At 45.3% G+C, this 10,269-nt stretch overlaps 1 protein-coding gene across 4 annotated transcripts; it reads right to left on the reverse strand.

The window, feature by feature from the left end:
* Positions 1–1,386: 1,386 nt before the first annotated feature.
* LOC143491145 (uncharacterized) lies at positions 1,387–10,207 on the reverse strand. 4 transcript variants are annotated; one of them, XM_076989922.1, is made up of 10 exons: positions 10,149–10,207; positions 9,713–9,822; positions 9,102–9,154; positions 8,535–8,657; positions 8,281–8,450; positions 7,885–8,005; positions 7,365–7,445; positions 6,674–6,719; positions 2,213–4,275; positions 1,387–1,521 (listed from the first exon to the last, which is right to left on the reverse strand). In XM_076989922.1, the coding sequence occupies exons 2-9, from the start codon at positions 9,733–9,735 to the stop codon at positions 2,220–2,222; spliced, it is 2,673 nt and encodes an 890-aa protein (XP_076846037.1). In that variant the 5' UTR covers positions 9,736–9,822; positions 10,149–10,207; the 3' UTR covers positions 1,387–1,521; positions 2,213–2,219. The 4 variants fall into 4 exon arrangements, with proteins under 4 accessions (XP_076846037.1, XP_076846035.1, XP_076846036.1 ...); XM_076989920.1 differs by having other exon boundaries at positions 7,323–7,445; XM_076989921.1 differs by lacking the exon at positions 10,149–10,207 and adding an exon at positions 10,007–10,128 and having other exon boundaries at positions 7,323–7,445.
* Positions 10,208–10,269: the final 62 nt, after the last annotated feature.

Below are 10,269 nucleotides of genomic sequence, written 5' to 3' on the forward strand. Positions count from 1 at the left end.
TTCTGTACTCCCCATTCAAACAAACCATGAAAATGACCTTTCTAAAAACTTGTGTATTATATTTTCTTGTACAGTATCCTTTAGTACCTTGATAGAATTTCATATTTTCTAAGATATAAATGTGCATATGGTTATTTATCTTTGGAATTGTTTTATCCGTTTCAACTTTATGCAGTACCAAACTTCACTTTTAATGGTTTATTCCATACTCTTGAGATGAACTGATGTAGGCACTCGTTTTAAATTTTATACATAACAAAACAAATCACTCTTTTAGGAAATTAAAATAGAATATTTATTTCAAAAATGCCATTCTTAAAATCATACGACCTTCATAATTCATTACAATAGTTCCATAGAGATTTAAAAAACATTTGTATTGTTAATATTATCTACTTAAAAATACCGATTAGTAACAGTGATAGTGTTGGTGGATTAAAACTGGAACATTTCATGTTATTTCATCAGCATGAAGAGATTACGCATCATCTCCATCATCAAAATCGACTCCTGTAGCCGCACGCTTCCTGTAAAACAAAAGTCAGAAGGATGTGCTAGTAATTTTAGCTCATCACAGTTGGCAAACATTTGTAAATAAAATGTAAATGTGCCATATTTTGTCAATTGTGATTTTTTACACCGCAATCGAAATTTGTCCTCCGCTTTTAACCCACCTGTGCAGTTAGAACACACACACACACTAGTGATTACTAGGGCGGCAAGTGACGGCAAGAGCAGAGAAACAAGACTTGTACGGTTAAGGGGCAGTCATGGTCCTGTGATAGGGAACTGGTCTTGTGACAGGAGGGTCATGGGTTCGATTCCCAGACCTGAGGCCATGACTGAGGTACCCTTGAGCAAGGCACCTAACCCCAACTGCTCCCCGGGCGCTGGGCTAGGGCTGCCCACCGCTCTGGGCACGTGTGATCCACAGCCCCCTAGTAATCACTAGTGTGTGTGTGTGTGTGTGTTCTAACTGCACAAATGGGTTAAAAGAGGAGGACAAATTTCGATTGCGGTGAAAAAAATCAAAATTGACAAAATATGGCACATTTACATTTAGCATTTGAACAGGGTAGAAGTGATATAGTGCAAACCAAATGATGAGCTGCACTGTGTATTTACACACTTACGAAAGGCATTTAGAAAAGAGCCGTGCCTAATGTGTTCAGTGTAGGTATAATGGCTTGTGTACCTAATGTAGTGCCAAGGTTAGGGTTAGCACACTCTCACTACAACGTTAAAGACAAGGATGGTCATTAACACACATACACAGGTATATATTTACCTGGGTGGGAGGGGCTTGGTGTGTGCAGGCATGCCATTGGCTGTCAGCAGCTCCTGTAGCCACACACATTCCATGAGAATATCCTGAGCCCAGCTCCTGCTCTGTTGCTCCTGCCTCCCTGCTGCCCCCTTGTGGACCCGCTCAGACTCTGCAAGCACTGCTCTCAGGTCTCGGATCTCCCACTCTGACTGTTTCAAGCTCTGATTTAGGAGCATGGTCGTGCTCTCCGCCTTCTGTTCACGTCATACACACCAGCACAGGAGACACCAGAGTCAGGACAGGTGGGTTGATGTGGCTGGGGAAGATACTGGTGCTAAATTGGTGGCAGATTGTTTTAGTGCAAACGGTTCAGTGTTTCAGCTTGTGTTTATCAAGGAATATGGGAGTAATGTCTTGTTTATGATACACAGGTTATGACACACAGGTGCTGATTGAAGTGTTTGAATGGTGTAGCACCAGTTTAAGTCCTGACCCGTCCCACATTAGGGAACAGGGCTCTGTATTCACGTCACATGCTATTCAGAAGGCACGTAGAAAGGAAAGCCAGTGTGCTGGGGGGAGTGACCTGATCCCTAACTCCTCCTACTGTAGGTGGGTCTCCCTAACTCCACCTGCTGTAGGCGTGTCTACCTAACACTACCTGCTGTAGGCGGGTGCGGGTCTACCCAACACTACCTGCTGTAGGCGGGTGCGGGTCTACCTAACACTACCTGCTGTAGGCAGGTGCGGGTCTATCTAACACTACCTGCTGAAGGCGGGTGCGGGTCTACCTAACACTACCTGCTGAAGGCGGGTGCGGGTCTACCTAACACTACGTGCTGTAGGCGGGTGCGGGCTAACCACCACACACACACACACAACATTACTAAAATTTATTAAATATGAACAGGAAAATGAGACCAAAGTAAAGACGTCACTAGATACCTGTTCTCTAGTGCCTGTGTAAGACGGGCGATGTCTCACAGCTGCAGAGGGTGACGGGGGTGGAGAGGGTGTAGAGGGTGGAGAAGGTGTAGAGGGTGGAGTGGGTGTAGAGGGTGGAGTGGGTGTAGAGGGTGGAGAAGGTGTAGAGGGTGGAGGGGATGTAGAGGGTGGAGAAGGTGTAGAGGGTGGAGGGGATGTAGAGGGTGGAGTGGGTGTAGAGGGTGGAGTGGGTGTAGAGGGTGGAGGGGATGTAGAGGGTGGAGAGGGTGTAGAGGGTGGAGTGGGTGTAGAGGGTGGAGAGGGTGTAGAGGGTGGAGGGGATGTAGAGGGTGGAGGGGAAGTAGAGGGTGGAGGGGAAGTAGAGGGTGGAGGGGATGTAGAGGGTGGAGTGGGTGTAGAGGGTGGAGGGGGTGTAGAGGGTGGAGGGGATGTAGAGGGTGGAGTGGGTGTAGAGGGTGGAGGGGGTGTAGAGGGTGGAGTGGGTGTAGAGGGTGGAGTGGGTGTAGAGGGTGGAGGGGGTGTAGAGGGTGGAGTGGGTGTAGAGGGTGGAGGGGATGTAGAGGGTGGAGAAGGTGTAGAGGGTGGAGGGGATGTAGAGGGTGGAGAAGGTGTAGAGGGTGGAGGGGATGTAGAGGGTGGAGTGGGTGTAGAGGGTGGAGTGGGTGTAGAGGGTGGAGTGGGTGTAGAGGGTGGAGGGGATGTAGAGGGTGGAGAGGGTGTAGAGGGTGGAGTGGGTGTAGAGGGTGGAGAGGGTGTAGAGGGTGGAGGGGATGTAGAGGGTGGAGGGGAAGTAGAGGGTGGAGGGGAAGTAGAGGGTGGAGGGGATGTAGAGGGTGGAGTGGGTGTAGAGGGTGGAGGGGGTGTAGAGGGTGGAGGGGATGTAGAGGGTGGAGTGGGTGTAGAGGGTGGAGGGGGTGTAGAGGGTGGAGTGGGTGTAGAGGGTGGAGTGGGTGTAGAGGGTGGAGGGGGTGTAGAGGGTGGAGTGGGTGTAGAGGGTGGAGGGGATGTAGAGGGTGGAGTGGGTGTAGAGGGTGGAGGGGATGTAGAGGGTGGAGTGGGTGTAGAGGGTGGAGTGGGTGTAGAGGGTGGAGTGGGTGTAGAGGGTGGAGGGGATGTAGAGGGTGGAGAGGGTGTAGAGGGTGGAGTGGGTGTAGAGGGTGGAGAGGGTGTAGAGGGTGGAGGGGATGTAGAGGGTGGAGGGGAAGTAGAGGGTGGAGGGGATGTAGAGGGTGGAGGGGATGTAGAGGGTGGAGTGGGTGTAGAGGGTGGAGTGGGTGTAGAGGGTGGAGTGGGTGTAGAGGGTGGAGTGGGTGTAGAGGGTGGAGGGGGTGTAGAGGGTGGAGTGGGTGTAGAGGGTGGAGGGGATGTAGAGGGTGGAGTGGGTGTAGAGGGTGGATGGGGATGTAGAGGGTGGAGGGGATGTAGAGGGTGGAGTGGGTGTAGAGGGTGGAGGGGATGTAGAGGGTGGAGTGGGTGTAGAGGGTGGAGGGGATGTAGAGGGTGGAGGGGAAGTAGAGGGTGGAGGGGATGTAGAGGGTGGAGTGGGTGTAGAGGGTGGAGGGGATGTAGAGGGTGGAGTGGGTGTAGAGGGTGGAGGGGGTGTAGAGGGTGGAGGGGGTGTAGAGGGTGGAGAGGGTGTAGAGGGTGTAGAGGGTGGAGGGGGTGTAGAGGGTGTAGAGGGTGGAGTGGGTGTAGAGGGTGGAGGGGATGTAGAGGGTGGAGTGGGTGTAGAGGGTGGAGTGGGTGTAGAGGGTGGAGGGGATGTAGAGGGTGGAGTGGGTGTAGAGGGTGGAGGGGATGTAGATGGTGGAGGGGATGTAGAGGGTGGAGGGGATGTAGAGGGTGGAGGGGATGTAGAGGGTGGAGTGGGTGTAGAGGGTGGAATGGGTGTAGAGGGTGGAGGGGATGTAGAGGGTGGAGGGGATGTAGAGGGTGGAGTGGGTGTAGAGGGTGGAGTTGGGCTGTAGTTGTTCCTCTCGCTTTGGATCCTTTTCTTCTTTCGCTGAATTCTGGTTGGAGTTTTCAGCTTTCTACCGAGTCTTATAACCTGCCCTTCATCAGAGCTAACACACACACACACACACACACACACACACACACACACACACACACACAGAACGAAAGAGCAAAGAAAGAGAGAAACAGGGAGAATCAATATTTTGGATTTACTTTCATTGATTTAGTTTGTATCCCAAGTTTGTCTGATAACATTAGATTCACGCTGTTTAATCTACACTCCTTCTATTGTAAAATTTAGGCAAGATTGTAGGCAGGCTGAGAGACGTTGGCGAAGGTCAGAATTGCAAGTACATTTTGATATTTATAAAACAACATTGCACAATTACAACAGTGAAGTGAAATCAGCAAGGAAAAACTATTTCTCTACCTTAATTCATTCATCAAATAATAACTCGGCTGTCTTGTTCAGAAGTATAGATCAGCTAGTAAACCCCACCTCCTGTTTCTTCCCTGAGACTGTTTCAGTTGAAAAATGTGATGAGTTTGCAATATTTTTTAGGGACAAGATTACTAGTATAAGGCAGAACATAGCAACAAGCACTAATAGACTATCAACCCTTATATCAGTTACTCAGCCTAACTTTAATATGTCTTATTTCCAAGAAGTTGACAACACTACTTGATGTGATCTCATCACTAAAATCCTCTACTTGTGAACTGGACCCTTTACCTACATGCTTTTTCAAGCAGGTTCTGAGCTCATTAGCAAATGAAGTTCTAACGATTGTTAATCAGTCTCTGCAATTGGGTGAATTCCCTAACTTTTTAAAAACAGCAACGGTTAAACCACTATTAAAGAACAGAAATCTTGATCCCACAATTCTCAATAATTATCGACCTATATCTAACCTTTCCTTTCTTAGCAAAATCATTGAAAAAGTTGTGTCAATCCAGTTGAATGATTATGTAAAAGTAAATCAAATAAATGACACTTTTCAATCTGGTTTCAGAGCTCTCCACAGCACTGAAACAGCCCTAGTTAAGGTAGTAAATGACTTGAGATTGAATACGGATGCAGGCAAACTCTCAGTCCTTTTTCTGCTGGATTTAAGCACTGCTTTTGACACGGTTGATCATGAAATTCTTCTTGATCGACTACAGAGCTGGGTAGGCCTTAGTGGCTTAGTCTTAGACTGGTTTAGATCGTACCTAACTGGGCTTGATTACTACGTAGCATTAGGTACCTCTTCCTCCACACGTCAAAAAAAAACTTGTGGCGTCCCCCAAGGATCAATTCTTGGGCCGTTACTATTCAACCTATATATGCTTCCGTTACCACATATCATTAATAAACATGGTATTAGTTATCATCAATATGCAGATGACACTCAACTTTACATTTCTCTAGAACCTAAGGCCCTAAAATCAATTTGCTCACTGTTTGACTGCATAGATGATATACAGACATGGATGTCTGACAATTTTCTGCAATTAAATAAACAGAAGACAGAAGTTCTTGTTCTTGGCAGTGATTCACAAAGAAATGATGTTTAAATATTTAAATAAAATGAATCTGAATGCCAGACAATGTGTTAAGAACCTGGGCGTCACCTTTGATAATGAGCTCAGCTTCAAATCACACATCATGACTACATACAAGACAGCTTATTTTCACCTTCGAAACATTGCTAAGGTCCGAGATATGCTCACTCCTGCTGACAGTGAAAAACTTGTCCATGCATTTATCACATCAAGGCTAGATTATTGTAACGCTGTTCTGTCTGCTCTTCCAAAGAGCTCTATTTCGCACCTACAGAGAGTTCAGAATGCGGCTGCAAGGGTTCTGACCCACAGGTGAAAGAGAGATCATATTACACCTGCACTCCACTCACTGCACTGGTTACCTGTCAGCTTTAGGATAGATTTTAAGGTTCTAGTCATGGTTTTTAAATGTCTTCATGGTCTTGCCCCTCTTTACCTCAGTGAAATGATGGTTAGATATGTTCCAGTCAGGTCTCTGAGGTCTTCAAACAGTAATCTACTGGTGATTCCTAGATGCCGATTAAAGATTGGCGAGGGTGCTTTTAGACACTATGGCCCAAAGCTCTGGAATTCTCTTCCTGAAGAGCTCAGAGGCATTTAATCCCTGAATAGTTTCAAGAACAGTCTCAAAACATTTCTGTTTAGATCTGCTTTTAGTTAAGAAACTCTAGTCTATTATTTTATAATTTGTCACTTTATTTAATTATTTCTTTTTATCTTTAATTTTAATATTTTGTTATCTTCTTATATTTACTTTAGTTTTATTTACTTTACTTTTTTATTATATTGTTTACTTTACTTTTTTACATTTTATGTTATTTTACTTTAATTTCTTCTAACATTTCCTTTTTGTCTTCTCCTTTTTATGTTTCTTTTATTTATACTGTAAAGCACATTGAGTTGCATGTATGTATGAAAGGTGCTATACAAATAAAGATTATTATTATTTATTATTATTACCTGAGTGTTTGTCCTTCATCACAGGATCCGTTCTGACCTTCCCACGCTGTAACGTCACACAAGCAGAGAGGTTTCACTGCCATTCACGCTCGTAAACTCATATCCAGATTCATAAAACATGTCATATATAACTTCCACAAGAATGTAGCACTCACTCAGGTCAGAGGTCACACTGCCTACCATGGAGGTCGTTACAGTGAGTCAGAACCACACAACTGGTCCCTCAAACCCAGACACACGCTGCTTGTCTACAGTTTCAGTTGCATTGTGATTATATTCATGCATTTTGCATTTTCTGAAGCAATTCACAAGTTCACTGCCTTTTAATGCCGAAGCAAACACAAGACTATACACAGCATCTGTTCAGCGTATGCTGAATATGCCATAGTACCGGTTCTGTGTGCAGCGAGTCCAGATCGCTGTCTGTGGTGAACAAGTCTGTCCTCCTCAGAGGAACTACAGAAGCTCAGAGATCTATATGAACACAGTACCTACGTCTACAGCACTGAAAATGGTTTATTCTGATGCACTGTATATTTTTACTCTATATTATTGTTGTCTGACACTGTGAGTATGAGTAAATCTACTTCATTTTAACGACAGAAACAGCTCAGAGAAGGTCTGGCTCACAGATGAAGCCAGGAGCTACCTGCTAGGGGTCTGGGTTTGGGCGTTTGTGAAGAATGCCTACTGGGGTTGTGTGTTGTGCTCAGATATCCTGCCATCTGGGCTTCAGTAACGCGTACAGTATCACTGCTCAGACTGTCTGTGGCTTAGGACAGAACCATCAAGAATAACAGCTACATTAACTTGACTTTGAGTTAACTCAAATACATTAACTGTGCCCCTACGGTCCCCCACTGACAAAAAACCCAACATTTTTAAAGAGATTGTTGCACCCTTTTAAATGAAAATCATGATTTCATAAAGGTCCAGTTCAGAAGGTACGTACATAAAGCTATGCTGCCTCCTACTGGTTGATTCCTGTCAGTTCAACTCATTATAATTAAAATCTCTCCAGTCTTTTAAGACTTCTCCATTACATCTGTGGACACTCAAATGAGTATCATCCCACAACAGGCCTGTAGGTCAATTGAATCCTGGGCAGAAGCTCGTTTCCTTATGCTGAACTGAGACCAGTTCCCACCCCACCCCCATCCCCATCGACCTAATCTATATGGTCACTGGAAACTGATCTGAGGTCAGCATACCTGTTCCAGTTGAACGTGGCACTGGAACGTCCAGCATCACATCTCTGAATCTTGAGCTGAAGTCTTCAGTGCACACGCTCTCCTCCTCTTCCTCGTCCTCTTCCTCCTCTTCCCCTGTTACCTATTAAAGATGCTATTTTAGCTTTGTTATACTGTTGTACTGTTTGTACTGTTTGTCCACAGTGGCAGTTGTCCTGTTGTTGTGTTGTGTTCGTCCCTCAGGGGGGCGGGGCATATAATCTGCCTCACCTTTCACTTTAAAAATACATAATAATATAAAATGAAAAAAAAATTATGAAATGTGTCATACATAAATAATATAACAAATATTGTAATGTCTTAATGTAATGATGAAATCACACACACACACACACACACACACACACACACACACACCCCAATGGTAGTTCCCAGCAGTCGTTCCAGTCTCCAAAGACACTGCTCAGTCTTCGAGCCGCCGGGTCCTGCAGCTCCCAGTGTCTGCCAGGAGGGGGCAGTAAAGAGGCGAACACGATCACTGCCCCGTTCTTGCTGGCCACCTCGCTCCACTATGTTTATAGTGACCTCTGTAACGGCAGGGAAACAGGCAACGGTTCGGCGTTACAGGAGGCATTGCACCCTGGGACGGGACCATTATCGGCCTGTTTTACCTGTGGAAGTGTCCGGGAGGTCAGAGTTTGACTCGTTGGGCGTGGAGGTAGTGTTGCCAGTGGGAGGGGGCGTGGTGCTCAGGACAGAGTCTTTAATCATAGACTTACTGCTTCTGAGGTGCACTGAAAATAATTTTAAAGATATAAAAAAGACCACATGTGCTATATCCTAAAACAAATATTGAATTTGGGCATAATCCTAAAATGATTTAGATTATATTTATTTTCAAAAATCAGAGGAAAAAAAATCCAATTAAAATAAAAAATTTTCAAGTATCCAGATTCTGGACAGTCTGCAGAATTGACACCCAGTGAAAGGCACTGGTTCCCAGTCCGAGTCCTTGGATCTCAAGCTCAGTGTATTTTTGTATTCTCACTCATCTCATAAAGGTTGATGAGTTCTACACCTGCTCAATGAGCTGAATCAGGTGTGAGACAGGTGAGAGCATGAGAAAACATGATGAGCGTGGTACTGGTCCCAATGACACGCCCACAGATCACGCCCACAGATCACAGGCCACGCCCACCGCCATCTTCTAACGTGATCCTGAGAGGCCTTGAGTCTACCTGAGTGGAGAAAGTTCTCCGTCTTGCCGTTCCCTCCATTTGGTCGGGGGAGTCTAGGGACACAACAGAAATTTAGCGTAAATTTAGAAATTTAACTTTTGCAGTAAATATCCTCATTCTCACCCACTTCACATTCATGCTTTTTTTGCAAGTGTACAAGGTAATTTTAACACATTTGCTGGTTAAATGATCATATTCTCTGCTTGTATCTATATGGCACAAATCAGGGATATAAGACCCCACAAAAGCATCCTTGTATTAATATAACTGATCAAACAAATGATCTTTTGCCTGAAAGAAATGTCTTTTATCATTTTGTTATGGAGGTCACGGGGTTAGTCCCAGTTTTAGGAACCAGAGACATTGTGTTATTTCCTTACTGGACAAGCAAGGCCTTCACCAGGTGTGCCAGGTGTGCGTGAGCCAGACACACGTGAATATGTCTGCACGCTGGTTCCCAACACTTCAGCTGCGTTATCACTGTAGTGTTGAGCCAGTGACTTTGTGACGTGTTACACAACATCAACATTTACTCATTTAATTGCTGGAAATGCAGTTTTTCAATGAAGAAACAGAAAGGAAGAAATATTGTGAGTGGCCTCCCATCTGACCTGCAGCCTACTGAGCTGATCATCGATGGCGTCAAGCAGGAGATCGCAGTGGTCTCTGCAGAGAGCAGCTGGGTCCAGACAGAAACCACTGGTCACCTCTTCAACACCATCTGAGAACAGAGAACAGGCAGAAACTAACATCAAAATGAAAGACTGAAAAGACACTCCATTGCTGTTGTGATTGGTCAGATTATAACCCATGAACTACTGCAGTACACAGTGTTAATATGGAACGTTAACACAGAGGTATCTGGGATCAAAATAATGTGTGAATATATTTAGAAGTCGCTGCACCTTAAACAACAGCGTCAGTTCTTTGTATATAGACAGGCTCCTTTAAAGCTCAGTTAAAGCTCAGTTAAAGTGCATGCACCTCCACCCACACCGACAAGACTGATCCAGAATCAGAGTAAAAGTCTAAGACAAGCATTCAGACCAGCACAGAGGCGATCATCTGTGTCATCAGCTTCTCCGTGGCTTCCAACGTCCATCACCTACAACACGCAAGTCAAAAAACACAACATGAAACTGCACTTCCCAACATTACAGCCTCTGTA

The sequence above is a fragment of the Brachyhypopomus gauderio genome, unplaced genomic scaffold (genome assembly GCF_052324685.1).
Source record: "Brachyhypopomus gauderio isolate BG-103 unplaced genomic scaffold, BGAUD_0.2 sc71, whole genome shotgun sequence".
In the NCBI taxonomy this organism is placed as follows: Eukaryota; Metazoa; Chordata; class Actinopteri; order Gymnotiformes; family Hypopomidae; genus Brachyhypopomus; species Brachyhypopomus gauderio.

Excerpts from the sequence above, each read along its gene's own strand:
- LOC143491145 (XM_076989920.1), bottom strand. The coding sequence starts at position 9,735 with ATGATCAGCTCAGTAGGCTGCAG. Across the intron at positions 8,658-9,101 it reads GGAGAACTTTCTCCACTCAG|TGCACCTCAGAAGCAGTAAG; the intron begins GTAGACTCAAGG and ends AATTATTTTCAG. Across the intron at positions 4,276-6,673 it reads GATGAAGGACAAACACTCAG|CTCTGATGAAGGGCAGGTTA; the intron begins GTAATAATAATA and ends TGTGTGTGTTAG.